General features: G+C 42.0%; 1 protein-coding gene across 5 annotated transcripts in view; it reads right to left on the bottom strand.

The window, feature by feature from the left end:
- Nucleotides 1-2,733: 2,733 nt before the first annotated feature.
- Nucleotides 2,734-24,171, bottom strand: part of LOC105009434 (oxysterol-binding protein-related protein 2) — a 44,007-nt gene continuing 22,569 nt past the window's right edge. For all 5 annotated transcript variants that reach the window (XM_020051948.3, XM_020051945.3, XM_020051946.3 and 2 more), the window contains exons 3-14: nt 22,008-22,131; nt 21,649-21,724; nt 21,331-21,465; nt 21,070-21,167; nt 20,647-20,829; nt 19,757-19,864; nt 18,554-18,643; nt 18,148-18,271; nt 11,348-11,473; nt 6,960-7,083; nt 6,697-6,787; nt 2,734-5,233 (exon numbers count right to left, since the gene is read on the bottom strand). In XM_020051948.3, the coding sequence (XP_019907507.1) occupies nt 5,131-5,233; nt 6,697-6,787; nt 6,960-7,083; nt 11,348-11,473; nt 18,148-18,271; nt 18,554-18,643; nt 19,757-19,864; nt 20,647-20,829; nt 21,070-21,167; nt 21,331-21,465; nt 21,649-21,724; nt 22,008-22,131 (1,382 nt within the window). In that variant the 3' untranslated portion in view covers nt 2,734-5,130. The remainder of the gene's footprint in view (nt 5,234-6,696; nt 6,788-6,959; nt 7,084-11,347; nt 11,474-18,147; nt 18,272-18,553; nt 18,644-19,756; nt 19,865-20,646; nt 20,830-21,069; nt 21,168-21,330; nt 21,466-21,648; nt 21,725-22,007; nt 22,132-24,171) is intronic.

The raw sequence follows: 24,171 nt of genomic DNA, 5'->3' as shown, positions 1-24,171 counted from the left end.
ATTATAGGTAAGTTTGTCAATACTATACATAAGTAAACTAGCAGCAATTTACAAGGAGTAAAATTGTGAAAATGAACAATGTGGGTAGAAGTATTAATTATTAAAGATACATGAATGTAATATGCTTATGAATGGCACGTGAAAGGGCATATTCTAGTGTACATTGAAAGTATCTGAAAAGACATCAGAACATCTGGAATGTTCATGTGTGATTAGTATGATCATGAATCAGTGTTGTTGGTTGAGGAGCCTTATGGCCTGAGAGAATCTGGAGGTGCGTGCCCCAATGCACCGGTAGCGTCTACCAGATGGCAGCATTGTGAACAGACCAAAGCCTGGATGGCTGTGGTCTTTGGTGATATTTCGTGGTTTCCTCTGGCATTGTGTATTGTAGACGCCTTGCATAGTGGGCGGATGGCAGCTGATTACGTGCTCTGCAGACTTTACTACCCTCTGGAGGGACTTGCGGTCCGCAGCAGAGCAGCTGCCATACCAGGCAGTATTGCAGCCAGAGAGAATCCTTTCAATGGTGCACCTGTAGATGTTGGTGAGAGTTTTTATAGACACGCCAAACTTCTTGAGTCTCCTCAGGAAGAGGTTTTTGGGCAGTTTTCCATCAGTGTGTATGGGGGCAAGGTCCACTCTGCTGCTTCCTGAAGTCCACAATTATCTCAGTCTTGCAGACATTGACATAGAGGTCGTTGTCCTGGCACCATGTAGCCAGGTTATTTACCTTCTCTCTGTAAGTGGTCTCATCATTGTTGGAGATGAGACCCAGGATGGTAGTGTTGTCCACAAATTTGAGGATGATGATAGAGCTGTGCATGGCCATGCAGTCATGCGTGAACAGGGCGTACAGGAGGGGACTGAGTACACAGCCCTGTGGGGCTCCAGTTCTCAGGGTCAGTGCAGAGGAGGTGAGGTTGCCCATTCTCACCACCTGGGGTCTGCCCATCAGGAAGTCCAAAGATTCAATTGCAAAGGGCGGCGTTAAGTCCCAGGGTCCTGAGCTTAGGAACAAGCTTGGCGGGCACAATATTGTTGAATGCAGAGCTATAGTCCACGAACAGCATCCTCACATATGTGTTGCCTTTTCTCCAGCTGGGAGAGGGCAGTGTGTGGGTCAGGGGGATGGCATCATCCGTAGATCTATTGGGGCGGTATTCAAATTGAAAGGGGTCAGGAAGGGTGGAGCAGATGTGAATTTCAACCAGCTGCTAGATGCACTTCATGATGGTGGAGGTCAGTGCTACACCCTGCTACACCCAGGTAGTCGTTCAGGCAGGTGATGGAAGATTTCTTTGGAACAGGGATAATTATGGTCTGTTTGGTGCAGGAAGGGAGGTGAAAATATCCGCTAGCTGGTTGGTGCACCCCCGAGGACATGGCCTGGAATGCCATCTGGCCCTGCTGACTTCTGAGGGTTTACTTTAAGAGCTCTCCTCACATCGTCCTAGTCCTCAGCAAGCCTCACCAAAGGAATTGTGTTGGTCGCCTCAAACCATGCCTGTTTCGAACCGTCCTCGCCGTGCACTTCATCCCAGCTGCTGTTTGACATTATTTTTGTAGGTTACTTGATGTCATCCTACAGTTGTTGAGTAACATTTGAATGAGTTGATGGTCATCTCGGTCAGTGGACTGTCGTTTTCGCTTTCTGCCAGTCTGTAGCTTTGTTGTTCATAAATGTCTGTTGCTTGACCTTGTTCTTGTGAACCGCTGTCTTTTCAGGATGGATGCAACCTGACGCTCACAGTATCCCTCTGCCAGTAAAGCCAGAATTTAACCCTTTTCCTTACTCAAAACTTTTCTTTTGAACTCTTTTGTCATGCTGTATAGTTTTGTTATTCAAATTACCTTTGAGGTATTACTTGCACTGTTTTTGCCATCCAGCTGGTCATATTACAAGAGGATAGTGATGACCACAGCATTGGTTTTTATACTTTTCTTTGTTAAATTAGGTTTGGTTCAGGTAATCACCTAATCAGTAACTAATTAAGTAAAATGAGTGCCTGTGTTGGAATTTAACAGACATTGGAATGGAATGGCTGCCATTAGTTATGGCCATTCAAGACTTCATTATCGTTCTTTTAGCAGCAGGATATTATGCTAGCAGTGCTAACTCAGGTTTTCTTTTCCAAAATAAAAGCAGTCATTGAAATATATACGGTAAAAAATTTATCTAGTCTTTACATTTTATGTTTGATGTCCATTCCAATGTTATTCTTGTCTGTTCTTTTTCACAGACTAGATTGTTAACTGTATTGCCTTATACATTTAAATTATGGCTTTTATTGTGATAAAGAAAATCTGAGTGCTGCCAGCATAATATCCTGCTGCTAAAATAAATCTAAAGAAGCCTCGAACAGCCAGAGCTGTATAGTGATTGGCCCTGGTTGCTGGTATTATTCATGGTGGACATTTTTTAAACTAGCCACAATGATCCCAACCTAAGTGCAGAGTCTTTTGTATGGGACAAATGCAGCACATCAACAAGTAACTGCCTCCTTATTTTCAAGCATGATGGCGGCTGCATCATGGTATGGGCTTGCTTTAAATAAACAAAGACTATATCAGCCAGAACATCCAGAACTTGAAAACTTTTGAGAAAGTTAGAATAACTTTTACTCTTAGAAGAATCTAGGATTGACCTAAGAAAACTTTAAAGGGATTTAATGCCACAACAGTCTGAATACCTTACCAAAGGCAGCTAGACAAATAAACAACACACAAAGATAAAATCTACTTATTTTAATGTTGATACATTAGTCTTTAGTTGCTAAACAATGTTAACAAATTAGCATTCAATGTAACGCTGATGAAGTGCATGAATACAAGTAGTGTGGAACTGTACACACCGTGGAAACCCACACGGCTGCACTTTCATGTTATTGACAACAATAAAGCACTGTGTTGAGAAAATGGGTTAGAAGAACGTGTCACACTCTGACCTGCCTGATAACCCTAAATCATAAGTATTAAATGCAGGTTTAAAAAAATAATTAGGAAAAGGGTTTTACGAGTACATCCACAGAAAAGAAAAGAAATGAAGCTAAGACATGAGCCAAAGATTTCTGGGTTCACTGTTTCTATTTGCCACATTCCGGTGCCCACCAGCAATTCTACAAAAACAAATATATTTCTGAAAGATATAGAAGTGATTTGGTGACGTCACAGACTAAATGGAAAATAAATAAGTAGGACATGTATAAGGGGCACACAGATCCAATTGCTATAAACTATAAGTTTATCTTTAGATTCCTTCCTCAGAGACAAATATGGAGACCTGCAGTCCAAATACACACAATCACTTGAGATGCTCTCATCTACAGTCAAATAAGCTGCCAATACAGTCATCTAAATGTCCGTTTGTCTGCCGGTGACAGAACTGAAGTGAATTTCTGTGTATTACTAGTGTACATGAAACGGTATTGAGACAATCTGATCTATTTGTTGGTTGCATAGATTTTGGATGTTTAAAATGCACAGTGTGGTGTAGTTCAAGAGAGTAGGCTCATTGTGGTTAAGGGAATGAAGTGGAGGCTGGGTATCCAATCTGAATCCCACTAAGTTTCACATCTAGAGATTCATATTGGATTGGAGAGCATTCCCAATGGTCAACCTGACATGACGTCTTACTAGACAAATACTATACATTTGCATGGTAAACGGCTCCTAGAGCAGAAGCACATTCGTTTACACCTTGATTTATGCATGCAGGCTTAACCTACAAGGGTTCAATGTAATATAATGTTTAATGCAGGACAATTAACTGCATTTTATTCCCAAGAAAATAAATATATACCCCAATCATATTGTATGAGCAAGTATTTCTGTTTAAAAAATATTACATTTCATAAATAAGAACTTCCACATAATGGCTGATCATTGGGACAGAGATGTGCTGTGAGAGTGTGTAGTATAAAGCTGCATAGAGTTCCTAAAACAAGGGAAGCAGATAATCACAATGACTGGATATAATTCCATCAATTCACTTTGAGCTGGAAGGAGACCGTTATAATGACTCACTGACTTTAGTTATTTACAAATACATACTGTATATCTTACATGATAAACCCTATGCTCTAGCGATCACTATCATTTAGTCATTGAAGTTACAATTATCCATTCATTTCATCATAGCCAAAAAGTCCACAGCAAATTACCCTTGCAAGTCATAGTTGAAATTAACCATATGGCTTTAGATTCTGTACAAATCACTAGTCATTCATACACGCACTTGGACAACCACATACATGCACACACAGAAAGACATTTCACTCTTCTCATAATCTTATTAATGGTCATTACTACTTTCTTACAATTATTTGAATACTCTATCTAGGTAAATGAGAGCAGCTGAACATAATGTAGGCCATGGCCACAGAGCTAGGGGACGCTATCATTGCAAGCTAAAAGTCATGCAAGTAGAGTAACAGAGGGATAGTTTGTGCTGGGGGAATTACAAGTGGACTGGCTGTATTCACAGGCTGAGCCCTGGGCAATGGTGGATAGATGCATGTATGTGATTGGCCCATATGGTCACATGATCCTTACTCTTACCTACAAGTTACATTACATGACAAATGCAGTGATGAACAGCTTGACCTATGGATGTATATATAGGTGACATACAGACCTGGGTTGAATACATTGTTCAGCTTGTTAAGCACGATGGAACCAACACAGTAGTGCCGAAAGCTAAAGCCAGAAAAGTTTAATAAAAATGTCAAATATTTGAAATATGAATTCAACACAGGTCTGATAGGGCTAGGGGTACCAACAAGGCACTCCTGTTCAAGAAACAAAACCCTCTCCTCCAGGCTTAGTGTCTGTTCACATCTGCTTTCACCTGTGTCGCTTCCAACAAGTCCCAAAGAACCTCCAAACCAATCATTAGTCAAAGGAGCATTCAAATCCCTGATGACTGTATCCTTTCACCATTGTAAGCACATGGGAAGGGGATTGTGGCTTAACAAGTGCTATACAACACAAGGACAGGCTGCAGCCACTTCAGAGTTCCAGTGGGAGACCATGTGCTGCTTAAAACAGGGGAGTGCCAGGTAACTGGCAGGGGGATTAAGATGCTGGGAGTGATGGCGTTCAGCAGGTGTTCCATGGAGGCCACCTGAATCAGTATATATCAGGCAGGTCAGAGTAATTTCTATCAAAGTAGCCCCCTGTATAGAGCCAGTCCTGGGATGAGGTGAAGGGGTTCGTGCCTGACTGGAACCATCTGGAAGACACACTAATGTTATTATGGTTGACTGTAAAAGATATACTGTAAGGCTGCTAACCTGTTTGTTTTACATGTGTATCTTATTGAATAACAAATATATACATGTATTAAATGTGTATACAGTATACAGTGCTTTCTGAAAGCACATCTCTAAAAACATGTTTTTGCTTTGTCATTATGGGATAGTGTGTGCAGTCTGATGATCAAAAATAAAACCATAATTTAAGTCCATAACACAAACAAAATGTGGAGAAAGTGAAGGGGTCAGAATACTTTCTGGAGGCACTGTAAAAATAGTGTGATCATATAGAAAATAGAAATTGCATGCTCCCTTGCCTTAATCTTAACCCTAAACCTAACCCTAACCTTAACCTCAATAAAAGTAAAATGTATGCCTAAAATATACCTAGATGTAAATCCGGACCTTAACCCTAAACTTAACCAACAACGCCTGGACCTTAAAGAAACCCCAATTCTAACTCTAAAATAAAGCTGGAAATTGACTTTTACCTCACAGGGAGCGGCAAAAGGTCCCCATGAGTCAATTTATTTTTGGTTTTACTATACTCATGGGGACATTTGATCCCCATGAGTCTAGTTAGACCTAAAACACACACGCACACATAATGTGTGTGTGTGAGATGTAAAAGAATGAGACAAAGATAAATCATGTCAGAACTTATTCCACCTTTAATGTGACCTATAACGTGAACAATTCAATTGAGAAACAAACTGAAATCTTTGACGGGGAAAAATTAAAAACTTACAATAGCCTGGTTGCATAAGTGTGCACACTCTTAAACTAATACTTTGTTGAAGCACCTTTGGATTTTATTACAGCACTGTCTTTTTGGGTAGGAGTCTATTTAGGAAATGCAACTAGGAAAATGTCAGGTAAATCCTACTAGAACAGCTAAACTTTGTGATTAATCAGAGTCACTTTAAATGATGGCAGGTGTGTAATGAATTATATTTAACATGAGTTTTAATGTGATTGGTTAATTCTGAACACAGCCACACCCCCAGTTATAAGAGGGTGTGCACACTTATGCAACCAGGTAAGATTTATTTTAAATTTTTCCCCCTCGAAGATTTCAGTTTGTTTTTCAATTGAATTGTTCACATTATAGGTCACATTAAAAGTGGAAAAAGTTCTGACATGATGTATCTTCGTCACACGCACGCACGCACACACGCACGCACGCACACACGCACACACGCACACACGCACACACGCACACACGCACACACGCACACACGCACACACGCACACACGCACACACGCACACACGCACACACGCACACACGCACACACGCACACACGCACACACGCACACACACACACACACACACACACTTTACCATTCAAGTCCCAATGCAAAACAGGCAAGTCACTAATATAACTATATACACACATACACACACACACAAACATATATAGAAATGCAAGGACAGGTCACCTAGTGGACCATTCCTCTTCCTCCTTGGAACGATGTTTCCGTGCCGACCTCTGCTTTTCTTCCAGTCTCTCCTTCTCACGACTGGCTTCATCTGCACAGAAAGGACCATTGACTTAAGCTACCCACAGGCCATGGACCTCCTGAAGGTGATACACAACCCTAACCTAACCCTACAACCCAAAATAATAATAAATGTAAGCCAGAGGGCAGTAGAGGACAACATAATCTGGAATGCGAGGGGGGTTGCAAAAAGACTTCATTACCCATGTCTCCATTCTCCATTGCTCTGATGTCGGGCCGTAGGCGGCAGTCTGTAGGGGCCAGGGTGGCCAGCATGCCAGGCTCCAGCTCATTCAGCGACATGGCAAAGTTAGTGAAGTTATACATCTGGGAAAAAAATTACCATAAAGCATTAAAACTTAAAATGTGGAAGTGTGTGCAAAATGTTGGGTATTCAATTGTGTGTGTATACTAGCACTGGCTAAAAGTGAGGGTGCTAAGTGGTAAATCACAATGTACATTTTATAGAGTTTAAATGAACCCTCCAGCATGAATGTCCTGATCGGTCCTGATGTTCCCAACAGCCTGTTTACTTCATTTCCCAAGACTCCCTTTTGCCATGTGAGGGACTACTAATGTCGGCAACACAACTCAGCCTGTCACAAACAATTGTAAAATAATGTTTACCTTGAAGGGCAAGGGAGAAATTGCTTGTAATATAGAACCTTCTGGATGTCGCATTGATTAACATTTCAGTTGACGTTATAATTGTAAATGTTACTGCTGTCAGGATAATAAGCTGGTTCCATCGACTGACATGACCAGCTGATCCAAGACCACTGGGTAACTGAACTGATTTGCAAACTGTGACTCCTGAGACCAATAGTAGGATCAGTGGCAGACTCAGGCTGTCTGAGGGGCAGGGATGAAAAACATTTAAAGGGCACTAGCACTCAGAAATGTGTGATGCATTTATGGTGAAACCGTTCCACACCCTGGTTAAGATTAAAATTGAAAATGAGCTGTACAGTTGGAAGTCGGAAGTTTACAGGTTGTAATTGAAACACATTTTTTCCACCACTCCACAGATTTCATGTTAACAAAATACAGTTTTGGCAAGTCGGTTAGGACATCTACTTTGTGCATGACAGTAATTTTTAGAACAATTGTTTGCAGACAGATTGTATCCCCTATAATTCACTAAATCACAATTCCAAGGATGATGATGTGTGTGAGGATGAAGAGAGCTGGCAGGAGAAACTAGTTGCTTCTGCAACAGATGGAGCAGCCGTGATGACAGGGGCCAGAAGTGGAGTGGTCAGCAGGCTATGTGGCGCCAAGTCCTATATCCTGGGTGTCCATTGCAAAGCCTATAGGCTGGAGCTGACATTTAAGGATGCAATGAAGAGTTGCCCCCAATGAACAAAGTTGGATGACCTCTTGTTTTCCCTCTGTGTGTTCTATCACAAGAGCCCACTCAATAGAGCAGACTTAAAAAACAGCTTCATTCCAACTAAAGTAGGAGGTACCAGGTGGGTTGCTCATCTCTTGAGGGCGCTGGACCACTTCCTCAGAGTCAGAGGCCTAATTCTGCATTTTGAGCAGGCACATTACAGGCAAAGGCTATTGATACTTTCAGTTTAAAATTAGTTGACTAAAGTTAATAACTCAATATAATGGGAGTAATGATAAATAATTCATGCATAGATGTATGTAATTGATTAAAATGTGCAATTGTTTAAGATCCAGTCACCAGATTCGGAGGGGGTGATTCAGTTCCAATAAGTTCCCATTGTAGGTGCTGTCGGCAGTAGACAGGGGTCAGCATGGTCACATGCACTGTGTCTTCTGACATTTTTCTATCAGTACCAGCATTAACGTTTTCAGCAATATGAGCTACAGTAGCTTGTCTGTTGGATTGGACCACACGGGCGAGGCTTTGCTCCCCACATGCATCAATGAGCCTTGGTCCACTATTGGCCTCCTCTGTTGCAAATTTGGATCTCATTCCAGACCAGTGGACCATCCTCAAGAGCAGTCTGTACCAGCATCCAAACATGGACCAGCTGACCTGGCTAGAGATGAATTGGAGACTGGGAGGCCAGTGCCCTGATCTCCTTCAGCTTGTAATTGTAGTAGTTCTGTGTATTCCAGCCTCCACAGCAGACTGTGAATGGGGTTTCAATTTAATTTAAACAAGTAAAGAGTGACTGGAGGTCAGGTCTGAGGTCAGACTGACTATCTGACCTGCTCACAGTGCAGCTGTCCACCTTTGACATTGAAGACTTTGATACTGACTCAACCATACAGCTGCGGCATCAGGTCAGCATCAGAGCAAGGAGGCCGGATATCATGGAAAGAGGAACCAGGAAGAGAAAGACCAAACTTGAAGATGAGAAGGAGACGTCTGAAGAGGAAGATGACTCTGAAGAAGACTGAAGTGACACTTTCATGCTATGTTTTTTAAAGTTCTTTAAACATACTATAGAATATGACCAAACTGATTGGCACAATTAGACCATCTGAGGAATCCATGGTCTCATAGGCTTGTTTTCACATGTCACTTCAGTTATTTGCCTATATTAATAAAATGTGTATTAATAATAAAATCAAAATATGCTAGTGCATTCTCTTTTATAAATGTTAATTTGGGTTGGTTAGCTATTGTTTTAGAGACATACAAAAGACACTTCATCCCAATATATACACACAGGCAAAGACCTTGGTGTGGTGCCTGGAGACATGGGTATACCCTAATTTGTTAACTATCAAAACATTTAAGAACCCTCAGCGCTCCCCTCGTTTTTACATTTCAAACTGATAACCCGTCCATGTCAATTAAACTGCTTGAACAATAAAAAGTGTGCAATACGCATTTTCCACTGGCTAATTGAATTTCAGATATTTCACACTTCCATAATGTGCACAATGCTGTGTTTAGGCCTTACAGCAGGCAACATAAACATTATGATATGTTCCATTAGCATTATTTGATATTGTGATATGTTTAGACTACTAATAGGTTAAGGGAATTTTTTGGGATTTTTTTGACCAAAATGGCTCACTGTTGTTGTCATCTTGACAATACCTTAAAATCATTATTCAAATGATATGAATGTGATTAAAACTTCAATATATTTTTGTCAAATAATATCACGTGATTGATGCCATCCGAAGCATTTTCAAACCAGAACAATACCCCACAGTGCCCAAATAAATAATAATAATTACATGGTTACAGGTTAGATTCTTCCTGTTGCAGATTATACGATTTTGTTGAAGGCAAAATGTCAGCCTTCCCTCCACCACAAATTCCTGTTTTATTGAACTTGAAAAATTATTTGTTCATCCTTACTATAACATCGAATGCACCGAGGTAAGGGCTGGTGGCCGCAAACCCCACAAAAATGTGTACCACTCCACATTAAATACTGTCTAAATCAAACATGTCATATTACACTTTGTCCAGCAGATGTCCCTGCTGTGCACTGGGAAGCTTAGAGCTTCGAAGCGTAAAAAAAAAAATGGTTCAATAAGCCTCGGTTTCTCATCCCTAGTGTTTGTGTGTTTTCCTCTTATTGTAACAACAGTGGCAGCCCGCAGTGGCTAAATTGTGATTTCAAAAGAAAAACTACAGTAACTTTGCTTTGGGGTTGAAATCTGTTCAAGGAAAAGAAAACTATGCCCACTCTGTTTTTTCAAGAAGTCTTTCTAACTTGGCACATTTATGGGAATTAAATCTGTGGAATCCCATATGAATTGTGAGAAACACAAAAACAACGCTGTGAATTGCCTCTAACAAACGGCCGGCAAGTCGCATCACAGATGACAGTCCCGTGAAGTACAGCCAGTAACGCTGAGGTTAGCAGTAGGCTCACTGCTCTAACAACAGTGGGTACTTCAGTAGAGTTGGTGTCCTTATGTATTTTTTGTGTGGAATGATGTTGTTAAATTAATCTTCAACAGAATTCGTAGTCGCATTTAAAGTCTTAATTTGAATTTGCTGAAACCTGCAGAATCCCTGTAGGGTGCCTTTAGGGAGGTTTCCTACGGAGATGTCATTGCAAATCCTCTATTGTTTAAGAGGGAGGGGGTTGTGGTCAATGTAAAGTTTGTCAGCCCTCAAAACACCCTAACGGCCTGGGGCCTCAAGCAGTTGCCCGCCTTACCTGTTCATAAGCTGTGCGTCTGGTTCTGTGGATCTGAATCTACGACGTGCATGTAGTCTGCAGCATAATAAGCATGTTTTGGAAATTATAGGAAAATGACCAGCATACCGTAACCCTGAGGTTCACATTTATGTGTTGAACCGTAGGGGGCGTACCGAACGGTTCAATAACATACTGTGTACCGTTGCATCCCTAGTAGCCAATGGATTTTATTAGGAGTCTGGAAGGCTATTCGTGAACAGTTTCAGATAACGGTTAATTGAGTGAATACTTATTTATAGTTATTATTAGGGAATGATGTTAAAACAGTATTGTCAGATAATGGTGAGAAAATAAAGTTGACAAGCATGACTGTACACATGACTGGTGTACATGGAGGACATTCTAGCATTTCACACATCGAGCATTTTGTGGTGTGGATGCTGGCGTGTCGGGAAAGCACTGTGTGTGTACATTTGCTCAGGCGTCAGTATCTGCATTACCGTAGCAGAGTGTTGGGGTCGTGATGATATCCTCCACAGGAGGGTGCTGCCAGGGATCACTGCTACAGTCTCCTGCACCTCAGGCATGTCATCTGCATCATCGTTGTCTGCCCTTTCAGAATCGTCCTATACACACACGCGCACGTTATAGAAACATTATACAGTATACAGCACAGACTGTAAGATGTTAGGAAAATGTACTTTCGTAATAAAGCCAGAACATTCAAAATTACCCCACTTCCAAAAAAGTCGAAGAAAATCGACTTGCAAAAAATCTAACCAGAATGCAATGATGTGAAAAACATTTATCCCTATATTTAATAGAAAATAGTACAACCCCATTTAAAAAAAAGTCCACTTTGAATTTCAACAACACGTTTCCTATCCAAAATTGGTTTTTGGCCTTGTACGTTACGTACAGAGATTTCTCCGGATTCTCTGAGTCTTTTAATGATATTATGTACGGTAGATTATGAAATCTACATTGAGAAACATTCTAAATTGTTGCATTATTTTCCTGGGCAATCTTGCACAGAGAACCCCTCCCCATCCTCACTTCTGACAGACCCATCCACTCTGGAACAATCTTTTGATACCCAATCATGTTACTGACCTGTTACCAATTGACCTAATTAGATGTGTGATTTTCCACCAGGTTTAGTTTTTTAGCATTACACAACTTTTCCAGTCTTTTGTTACCTTTTTCACAACTTTTTTGAAACGTGTACCTGGCATCAAATTCAAAGTGGGTATATACACTCACCCAAAGGATTATTAGGAACACCATACTAATACTGTGTTTGAACCCTTTCGCCTTCAAAACTGCCTTAATTCCACGTGGCATTGATTCAACAAGGTGCTGAAAGCATTCTTTAGAAATGTTGGCCCATATTGATAGGATAGCATCTTGCAGTTGATGGAGATTTGTGGGATGCACATCCAGGGCACGAAGCTCCCATTCCACCACATCCCAAAGATGCTCTACTGGGTTGAGATCTGGTGACTGTGGGGGCCATTTTAGTACAGTGAACTCATTGTCATGTTCAAGAAACCAATTTGAAATGATTCGAGCTTTGTGACATGGTGCATTATCCTGCTGGAAGTAGCCATCAGAGGATGGGTACATGGTGGTCATAAAGGGATGGACATGGTCAGAAACAATGCTCAGGTAGGCCGTGGCATTTAAACGATGCCCAATTGGCACTAAGGGGCCTAAAGTGTGCCAAGAAAACATCCCCCACACCATTACACCACCACCACCAGCCTGCACAGTGGTAACAAGGCATGATGGATCCATGTTCTCATTCTGTTTACTCCAAATTCTGACTCTACCATCTGAATGTCTCAACAGAAATCGAGACTCATCAGACCAGGCAACATTCTTCCAGTCTTCAACTGTCCAATTTTGGTGAGCTCGTGCAAATTGTAGCCTCTTTTTCCTATTTGTAGTGGAGATGAGTGGGGTTGTAGCCCATCTGACTCAAGGTTGAGCGTGTTGTGGCTTCACAAATGCTTTGCTGCATACCTCGGTTGTAACGAGTGGTTATTTCAGTCAAAGTTGCTCTTCTATCAGCTTGAATCAGTCAGCCCATTCTCCACTGACCTCTAGCATCAACAAGGCATTTTCGCCCACAGGACTGCCGCATACTGGATGTTTTTCCTTTTTCACACCATTCTTTGTAAACCCTAGAAATGGTTCAGTGTGAAAATCCCAGTAACTGAGCAGATTGTGAAATACTCAGACCGGCCCGTCTGGCACCAACAACCATGCCACGCTCAAAATTGCTTAAATCACCTTTCTTTCCCATTCTGACATTCAGTTTGGAGTTCAGGAGATTGTCTTGACCAGGACCACACCTCTAAATGCATTGAAGCAACTGCCATGTGATTGGTTGATTAGATAATTGCATTAATGAGAAATTGAACAGGTGTTCCTAATACATGGTTCCTAATATCGGACACGTCATCAGAGCACCCTTGGTTAAGGTCTAAAAAACTGCAACCAACCACACCCGGGCCCCCTGTTGGAGGAACCATGTACTGCGTGCCCTGGGAAACGCAGATTGGACTCTACTGTTCTGCGCTCTCTGGTAAAGTGGACCCCATCTTTAATGTTTAGAATGGAATTGTTAAATTGTCAATCACTTACCAATAAGGCATCCTTTATCCACAACTATATATTCGATCAGAAGCTTGACATTATCTGCCTCACTGAGACCTGGCATAAATCGGAAGTGTATTCTGCACTAAATGAAGCGTGCCACCCTGGCTATTCACACCTGGAAAAAGCTAGGGGTAATGGATGTGGAGGGGGTTTGGCGGTTATTTATCGCTCTGATTTGCACCTGTCCTCAGTGACCTTGCCAAAGCTGTTATCATTTAAATGCTTGGCTTTTACATGTGAAAAACCCATTCCCCTTACAACCATTCTCATATACCGGCCAACTAAAGCACCTAACTATCCATGTTAATTCTCTCACAAGTCAATATACTACTGAACTACTACAACTTCTTGATACATTCAATCTCAGACAACTCGTGACAGTACCTACCCATACAAAACGACATACATTAGACCTCATTATAACGACTTTATAATCACAATGCCATATCAATCGATTTTTCAGTCCTGACTTCACTTAATAAGCCTAAACACAAAATCTGCTTTTGCAAAACAAAAGAAATTAACCCTGAACACCTGTCTTATGACCCACAAAACCTGGCCATATTCGCCCATCCCTCTGCTCCTGATGCGCTTGTCGACCATTACAATATTGGACTGCAAGAGATACTTGATGCCCATGCGCCCCTCAAGACACGGACTGTAACATTTACACGTTCTGCTCCGTGGTTCACTGGTGCGTTGCGTAGACAGAAGGCGGCTGGGAAGGTCCTTGAGAGGCGCTATGTTGCCTCTGGGCTGACTGTCCATAAAGTTGCTTATAGAGAGCACCAAAGAGCATATTCCAAATTACTCAGTCAGGCACGGTCACAATACTATTCCAACATCATCAACATTTGATATGCTGTCTTTTGTGGATATAATGAATGTATAAGCTGTTAAACTGTTGTAAGCATTAAGGCCAAATGTTGAATGTCTGTAGCAAAATGCTGAAACTGAAAGATGCAAGTAGAAAAACAGGAAATCTTATTTAGACGGTTGCTAGGAAGAGGAAGTAGATTTAGCTTGGGTGTCTTAGGCAAACAGGACACAGATGGACAATGCACACACATACTGAGGAACTTCAAGCTGAAGACATAAAGCCCAAATATGATGCTTGTGCTGCATGTACACATATAAGGTATAGAACATAAACTGGACCAATGGCACACTGCTTGGCTACCTTAACGCCCCACTTTTTAGGCGTGTTTGAAGTATAAATAATGCTGTTATGACAGTTCATGTTTAGACATTGTGCGGCGACACTTGTCTCCAAAAGCTTTTGTAATAAACGGAATATGCAGTGCGGTAATTGACCTGACTCCTGGTGTTTTATTCTCCTTTCCAACAAACCAACTCGGGGAAGTGTTAGACTTCAACACTTTGTACTATTTTTCATTGAATAGGGTTAAAATTTGCGCATCATTGCATTCTGTTTTTATGTACAGTGTGGAGAACAAGTATTTGATACACTGCCGATTTTGCAGGTTTTCCTACTTACAAAGCATATATAGGTCTGTCATTTTTATCATAGGTATACTTCAACTGTGAGAGACGGAATCTAAAACAAAAATCCAGAAAATCACATTGTATGATTTTTAAATAATTAATTTGCATTTTATTGCATGATATAAGTATTTCAAGTAGTGTGGTTCCACTTCTCAGCCTTCCCGGGAAAGTCTATACCAGGGTACTGGAGAGGAGAATACGGCCGATAGTAGAACCTCAGATTCAGGAGGAACAGTGTGGTTTTCGTAAGGGCCGTGGAACACTGGACCAGCTCTACTCCCTCTACAGGGTGTTGGAGGGTTCATGGGAGTTTGCCCAACCAATCCACATGTGTTTTGTGGATTTGGAGAAGGCATTTGACTGTGTCCCTCACGGCATCCTGTGGAGAGTGCTTCGGGAATATGGGGTCCTGGGTCCTTTGCTAAGGGCTGTCAGGTCCCTGTACGACTGAAGCAGGAGCTTGGTCCGCATTGCCGGCAGTAAGTCAGACTTGTTCCCAGTGCATGTTGGACTCCGGCAGGGCTGCCCTTTGTCACCGGTTCTGTTCGTAATTTTTATGGAATTTCTAGGCGCAGCCAGGGGCCGGAGGGTGTCAGGTTTGGGGACCACACAATTTCGTCTCTACTCTTTGCGGATTATGTTGTCGTTTTGGCCCCTTCAAGCCAGGACCTTCAGCATGCATTGGGACAGTTTGCAGCCGAGTGTGAAGCGGTGGGGATGAGAATCAGTACCTCCAAAACCGAGGCCATGGTCCTCAGTCGGAAAAGGGTGGCTTGCCCACTTCAGGTTGGTGGAGAGTGCCTGCCTCAAGTGGAGGAGTTTAAGTATCTAGGAGTCTTGTTCACGAGTGAGGGAAGGATGGAACGGGAGATTGACAGACGGATCGGTGCAGCTTCTGCAGTAATGCGGTCCATGTATCGGTCTGTCGTGGTGAAGAAAGAGCTGAGCCGCAAGGCGAAGCTCTCGATTTACCGGTCAATCTACGTTCCTACTCTCACCTATGGTCATGAGCTTTGGGTCATGACCGAAAGGACAAGATCCCGGATACAGGCGGCTGAAATGAGCTTTCTCCGCAGGGTGGCTGGGCGATCCCTTAGAGATAGGGTGAGAAGCTTGGTCACCCGGGAGGAGCTCAGAGTAGAGCCGCTGCTCCTCCACATCGAGAGGGGTCAGCTGAGGTGGCTTGGGCATCTGTTTTGGATGCCTCCGGAACGCCTTCCTGGGAAGGTGTTCCGGTCCCGTCCCACCGGGAGGAGACCCCGGGGAAGACCTAGGACACGCTGGAGGGACTATGTCTCCCGGCTGGCCTGGGAACGCCTCTGTGTCTCCCCGGAAGAGCTGGAGGAAGTTTCTAGGGAGAGGGAAGTCTGGGCATCTCTGCTTAGACTGCTGCCACCGCGACCCGGCCCCGGATAAGTGGAAGATGATGATGATGATGATGATGATGATGATAAGTATTTGATCACCTATCAACCAGTAAGAATTCCGGCTCTCACAGACCTAGTTTTTCTTTAAGAAGCCCTCCTGTTCTCCACTCATTACTGGTATTAACTGCACCTGTTTGAACTTGTTACCTGTATAAAAGACACCTGTCCACACACTAAATCAAACAGACTCCAACCTTTTCACAATGGCCAAGACCAGAGAGCTGTGTAAGGACATCAGGGATAAAATTGTAGACCTGCACAAGGCTGGGATGGGCTGCAGGACAATTATTAGAAAATGGAAGAAGTTCAAGATGATGGTTAATCTCCATGCTTCAACTGTGAAGCATGGATGTGGAAACATCATTCTTTGGGGATGCTTTTCTGCAAAGGGGACAGGACGACTGCACCGTATTGAGGGAAGGATGGATGGGGTCATGTATCGTGAGATCTTGGCCAACAACCTCCTTCCCTCAGTAAGAGCATTGAAGATGGGTTGTGGCTGGGTCTTCCAGCATGACAACGACCCCGAAACACACAGCCAGGGCAACTAAGGAGTGGCTCCGTAAGAAGCATCTCAAGGTCCTGGAGTGGCCTAGCCAGTCATCATACCTGAACCCAATAGAACATCTTTGGAGGGAGCTGAAAGTCCGTATTGCACAGCGACAGCCCCGAAACCTGAAGGATCTGGAGATGGTCTGTATGGAGGAGTGGGCCAAAATCCCTGTTGCAGTGTTTGCAAACCTGGTCAAGAACTACAGGAAAAATATGATCTCTAATTCCAAACAAAGGTTTCTTTACCAAATATTAAGTTATGCTTTTCTGATGTATCAAATACTTATGTCATGCAATAAAATGCAAATTAATTACTTAAAAATCATGTGATTTTATGGATTTTTGTTTTACTCACAGTTGAAGAGTACCTATGATAAAAATTGCAGACTTCTACATGCTTTGTAAGTGGGAAAACATACAAAATCAAATACTTGTTCTCCACACTGTACACTTTACGCAGTATCCCAACTTTTTGGGAAACAGGGTTGCACAATGGTCCCCCACCCTGAAAGCAGTCTATGGGCCGAAATGATTCAACTTTCTTTAAACAATCATGTGAAACTTCAGCTAACTTTAGCCACCTAAAGCTAAAAAGTAACTCTAAACAATATATGGAGTTGATTTCAGGTAATTTGGAGATAATAAAAACATAAAGCCCCTCTGATTTTTCTTTTAACTGTTCATAGCTTGAAGTGGCTAAAGCTAGATAAAGTTTGTAATTGCTGTTCAATAAAAGAAAATCATAGAACACCATAGTTCTTAGCCCAACTTATGTTGAGCAACCGTCTGAAAATGAGGAGAAACAAATGTCGCATTTTGCTTCAAGCTACGGTTGTGTGCATTATAGGTACACTATGTCTACAATGTCCAATGAACATGAACAGTTACATTATGTATACTCTTCACACTGGTTCACTATTTATACAGACTACACCAGCAACCTAGACTGTATGGTTTTTACCTTGACATAACGTCATGGCATGCTGCCAGAATCATGGGGACAGGAGATAAAAACCAGAGGACAGTTATCAAGAGAAAGTAATGTTGTATAGGCCTATTATGAGAAACATTAAAAACAAACACTATGTATGCTGTTACACACAATTGTAAACGCTCTTTTTATAGTCACAGGAGCGTCACGTGAGACCCACCTGACTCTTCAATTTCTTCAGCTCTCCCTTCTTCTCAGCCTTCCTGTTGGACTCGTACGCCTGGGGGTCCACGCTCCACATGCACTCAGTCCACTTCCCATAGATCACGCAGCGTTTCTTTTTACTGCCAGGGACAGAGCGGAGGAGATATCAGCAATGGAACACAGCGGTGCTGACAGAGGATGACAGTGTCAGGAGTGTGACTGGATTTCTCTATCAATAAAAGCATGTGCCAAATGGCAGATGTTACAACTTTTCAAAACCACCTGGACAGTGTTCTGTAGGGTGAAAACATCTTGAAACCTTACTGAGCACAATCCAGACAAGTGTCACAAGAACACTTAAGTGGACAGGTCAGGAGCAGGGACGTAAGCCATAGAAAATGTATTACAGAAAATACACATACCTCTTATCTTGAATGTAGCCCTCCACTTTGTGTAGCTCCTTCCCGAACATGCCACATGGCTTAAAGTTCAGCACACACTTATCACCTGTACTGCTCCATGGAAGAGAGGGGCCGGAACAGTGAAATTAAAATGAAGAACACTGTCTTTTTCCCCTAACTGAATTACTATCTTGAGCAATAAAATGCTAATTCATTACATAAAAAACATACAATGTGATTTTCAGGACTTATGTTTTAGATTCTGTCTCTCACAGTTTAAGAGTATCTATGATAAAAATGACAGACTTCTACATGCTTTGTAAGTTGGAAAACCTGCAAAATCGGCAGTGTATCAAATACTTGTTCTCCCCACTGTATATCAGGAGACAAGCCTAACTACAACTTTGTGTAGTTATTTTCATTTTGTCTTCCATTGAAATCAACAGCTGTTGCATTTAAACATTTGACTAGATTGAAAGTTAGGATTCATCCCTATTTTTGTTCTGCTAACAATTTGAGAAGATATACACTACCGTTTAAAAATGTTGGGTCACTTAGAAATGTCCTTGTTTTTGAAAGAGAAGCAAATTATTGTACATTAAATTAACATTAAAATAACAGAAATACAATGTAGAAATAGTTCAATTAAAGGCTCAAAATGGCCATAAACAAAGAACTTTTTTCTGAAACTCATCAGTCTGTTATTGCTCTGAGAAATGAAGATTTCATACAACGGTATGTACTACCCCCTCTTCACTGAACAGAACCAACTGTCTCTAACTAGAATATAAAGTGCAGTGGGAGGCCCCGGTGCAAAACTGAGCAAGAGGACAAATACATTAGAATGTCTAGTTTGAGAAACAGACGCCTCACAGGTGGCAGCTTCATTAAATAGTACGTGCCAAACACCAGTCTCAACATCAACGGTGAAGAGGCGACTCTGGGATGCTGGCCTTCTCGGCAGTGTTATTCCTCTGCACAGTGTATGTATTCTTTTGCCCATCCTAATCTTTCCTTTTTATTGGCTAGTCTGAGATATGTCTTTTTCTTTGCAACTCTGCCTAGTATGCCAGCACCCCAGAGTCGCCTCTTCACTGTTGATGTTGAGACTGGTGTTTTGCAGGTACTATTTAACGATTTGAACGGTAGTGTACATGTGTATGCGGCTAAACAAAGAACTGGAGGCGAACTAGGGGAAACTTTTGTAGACAATGCCTGATTTACCTGTGGTTGAGGATCTCCACAGTACCGTACTGTTCAATCCACAGTTTGCCCAGGATAACATTGTGTACACAGCAGAAAGGGTTGGTCCATGTATAGACCTCACCATGCCTGGGGAGGGGATGGGAGGAAATAGCATCAGTACAATGAACTCTCACACACAGACTATCAAGTAGGAAGATAAAACCCAAATGTACTTGTGTTGACAAAGCCCTGAGAAAACAAATCAAACTTCCATTAGTCATTTTAGGGAGTGTTTCCTGTAAATCATTATCGTGTCACATTTATATCCATGAACTAGGGTGGACAGCCGGCCCTTTGACATTGTTTAAATGTTTATTTTCAGTATTTTTCTCATATAGATACATCCTGTTAAAATAGAATAAATGATATGCACAGAACTTATCTGATGCTTTGAGAGCACAACAAATGAAATGTCCCAAATGAGACATTGAGAGGCCAACTTAATAGCCAATGTGCAACGTTTTGGTTCCAAATTTGGTGTTTTTGTAAGCCTATTGAAGCATTTCATGGCTAGAATGCTTTTTCACAATATTATCTTGAAAGTTTGTTTAAGAGCTGAACTGTGCATGTTACTCAATTGCTCAATATAATTTCAGATGTAGTATAACATTTGATAGCTAGCACTGATTCAGGATAGTCAACATAATGAGCAAAATAATGTTAGCATCGCCAGCTATAGTATCACACTTGAGGACAACCGGCGTTGTCCTCAACAAAATAATGATAAAAAGGAAAAATGGAAATGCAGGTAAAGATTAAAATAGAGCTGATACATAGCCCTGGACAAGTATGCAGACTATACACCACACTACACATCAGCTTCTAATAAATGTTTTGTGCTGACAGACGCGCACAGACATGTGACTCACTTGAGGAGCTCCAGTGTGATGGTTCCCTTGGGCTCCGCCTCCACACTCTTGCCCCAGAACTTTAGTTTGGGGTAGATGGAGCCGTGGAAGACAAAGTCCCCGGTCAGGCTCTCAGCGTGGAAGGCACTGATGGGGGGGTGGTGGCTGACCTGCTCCGAGATCAGCCTGAAGCCCTGGTCCTCTCTGGTGGAGCATGGAGAAGGAGGAGGGACAAAAGATAATGACAGCATGTTAAAATAAGGCCAGCTGAGAAACAGTGTCTCTATTGTTCAATTCCTGGGTGGATTCCGGTAAGAGTCCTATTGAAAGCCAATCACATTCGCAGCCTAGTCAGAGTCAAGAAGAGTCAGTAGCTACACAGCCGTCTACCACTCCTTTTCCCCCTGCAGCTCCGTATGGGCCAGCTGCCAACTGGTCCCTCACCGTATCAACTCATAAGTCTCTCCCAGTAGAGGGTTGAAAGGCTTCCCAGTTCTGTCCCACTGTGAAGCCACGGCAGACACGGCAAAAGCAGCTACCGCCTGTGAAGTGAGGAGGGGGAGGAGTCAGCCGTTGGTTTAACTGTCTGCAACTGATGCTATGAACTACGGAAGCTTCTGATAACCCAGTTACCAATACTATGTAGCTGGGCTATATACTGGGCTCTGTCTCTCCACACAGAAACGGTCAGTTTGTCTCGCTCACCTGCATGCGCTCTATGGAGTTGGAAAGCGAGCAGGCTTTGTTAATGAGGTAAGTGTGCTCCATGTACTCCGTGATCCTCTGAAGGAAGCTCAGGGGCTCGTTGAATACGATGGGCATGGTAATCTTGGACAACTCCTATATAGATGCAAAAACACACACAAAAGACACCAGGTTGGAGCACCAAGTGTCAGGCAGGTTGGGTGACTCACTGGCTTAAAAAGCTGGACAGTGTTTAAGAAAAAAAAAAAAAAAAAATTATATATATATATATGAATGTGATGAAAAAGCCATTCTTCAGATATGGTAGGTAGACTTTACCAGTCCAATGCATTTCTTCAGAATGCCCCACACACTGAAGTTGTTTCTGGAGAACATTGGGGCGGGTAGGGTTGTCCTGGACCATGGAAGGATAAGACAGAAAACGATCAGTGAAAGGTAGCCAATCACATTGGAGTTGAATTATCACTATTAGTTCAAAGTGAGTGACGGTAGAGTTTGTTACCACGTACATTGACTGACAGACAAAAGGACGATTAAAACAAAGTGATTGTGTGAGATTAGAATAGCGTAGGGAAAGAGGGACCTCAATGTAAGGAGAGAAACAGAAACCAATAGAAACAAATGATGTACAGAGTAAAGAAATCATGGAACTGAGGACAATAGGAATCTAGACATACCTGTGCTTCCTGATTCCATTCTCCTGGGGCACAGAGCCATTATTACCCTGGGTGCCATCATACACAACCGCATCTTTAAAACTGGCTTCTGATGTGCCTTCATATGACTCATCAGAGTCCAAGCCTAGAACACACACACAAAACAGTTGTTTTACTACATTTGTGACCCTAATCCTTACTAGGGACATGCATTGGACATTTTATTATGAATTAGGATTTTATTATATAAAATAATAGTATGTACTAACATTCAAATAGTATTCTGGTACACAAAATTTATATTTTTTATATATAATACAACTTGAGTGCTGCTACATAACGCGTGCAGGAGTGGGTGTCTTTAAAATGTTACGTTGGCTCAATGGCCGTTAGTGGAAAAAAGCAAGCACACATATAGAGGAAGCAGAGTGGTAGACTTGCAAAACTTGGCCACAGAAAATGAATACAATAAATATCACCACTGAACATTGAGTTTATTGGATGGAGTCAAAAGAAGCTGGTTGGCTAAGTTGCAGGCTATATACTATTTGCTCAACATAACATTTTCTGCACTCCCAAACGCCTTTAGATTCCACAGCCTAACTTAACATGGCTTTTTGTAGCCAAATCACTTTCCGAGGTAACAGTTAACTGAATATTTTTCATCTTCCCTTGAAATTGTTACATTTCATCCACTTGCTAACAGTACGCAGTTATATTGCGTCACTCTTACTGACTGGGCCACCACACCACTATCGTTTTGATTGACGAATGTAAAGAACAAACATGCGAAAGGGGGCAAGTCATAAAAAACATTTAGTAATGCTGTATTTTTCTTTTTATCATTACATGTAAGAATTCTAGATAGAGAAATTATGCACAGAACTATTTATTTCAACCAAATAAAGTAACATTTTCGGGGGCAAAAATAAATACACACGCCTCAGTACTCGAATACCAACTAAATGTTGGTTATTCGAATATTCAACTTACTGTGCCCATCCCTAATTCTTACCACATCCCTAAATCTACCCCAATCCAAAAAGTGAGGTCTTGTGTCATCCACAGTACAGAATTAAACACAGACACACTAAATTGAATTTGAAACCACATTTGATTTTATTCAAACATCACCAAAGTTGTGAATCAACAATAGGACCTTCTTCATCACACAGGCTGCCCATAACAGCTGACCTGGAGCACAAACTTTCTAGCCTCTGGTTTTGTTTTATGCAGGCATCCAACGTGGAAGCTATGTACAGTGAACCTATGTTGCTTAGTCACCCGAATATCAGCACGGATATCATCAGCATACACTGACAGATGACGCAGCTCAGACTTGACTGAAGGATGCACTGAGGTATATGTTATTTAAATACTTGGTCAGTAAAGAACTGCTTGCAGCTGTCAAATACACAGCCCAATTTCAGAACGATTGAGATATAACCAGCCATATTACGGTAAAAAAAATTGGTGCCTGACATAAGGGTGTGACAATAACCGTGATATTTAAAAAAAGAAATATTGATATCATGCTAATAATACAGATATGATAATAGGCTAGGCGAAAATTACATTGTACTTTTCCAAGTGCTCCCCTCAGTTTTTCATTACCTAATTAATGTCACGAAAAGACAAATGGTGTGCTTAAACTACGAGACTGAGCCTATACACTGGCACGGAATGAGACTGAGCCTATACACTGGCACGGAATGAGACTGAGCCTATACACTGGCACGGAATGAGACTGAGCCTATACACTGGCACGGAATGAGACTGAGCCTATACACTGGCACGGAATGAGACTGAGCCTATACACTGGCACGGAATGAGACTGAGCCTATACACTGGCACGGAATGAGACTGAGCCTATACACTGGCACGGAATGAGACTGAGCCTATACACTGGCACGGAATGAGACTGAGCCTATACACTGGCACGGAATGAGACTGAGCCTATACACTGGCACGGAATGAGACTGAGCCTATACACTGGCACGGAATGAGACTGAGCCTATACACTGGCACTGAATGAGACTGAGCCTATACACTGGCACTGAATGAGACTGAGCCTATACACTGGCACTGAATGAGACTGAGCCTATACACTGGCACTGAATGAGACTGAGCCTATACACTGGCACTGAATGAGACTGAGCCTATACACTGGCACTGAATGAGACTG

Source organism: Esox lucius, chromosome 12 (assembly GCF_011004845.1).
Source record: "Esox lucius isolate fEsoLuc1 chromosome 12, fEsoLuc1.pri, whole genome shotgun sequence".
NCBI lineage: Eukaryota > Metazoa > Chordata > Actinopteri > Esociformes > Esocidae > Esox > Esox lucius.
The sequence above is the reverse complement of the archived record's forward strand: the minus strand, read 5'-3'. Positions and strand labels throughout refer to the sequence as shown.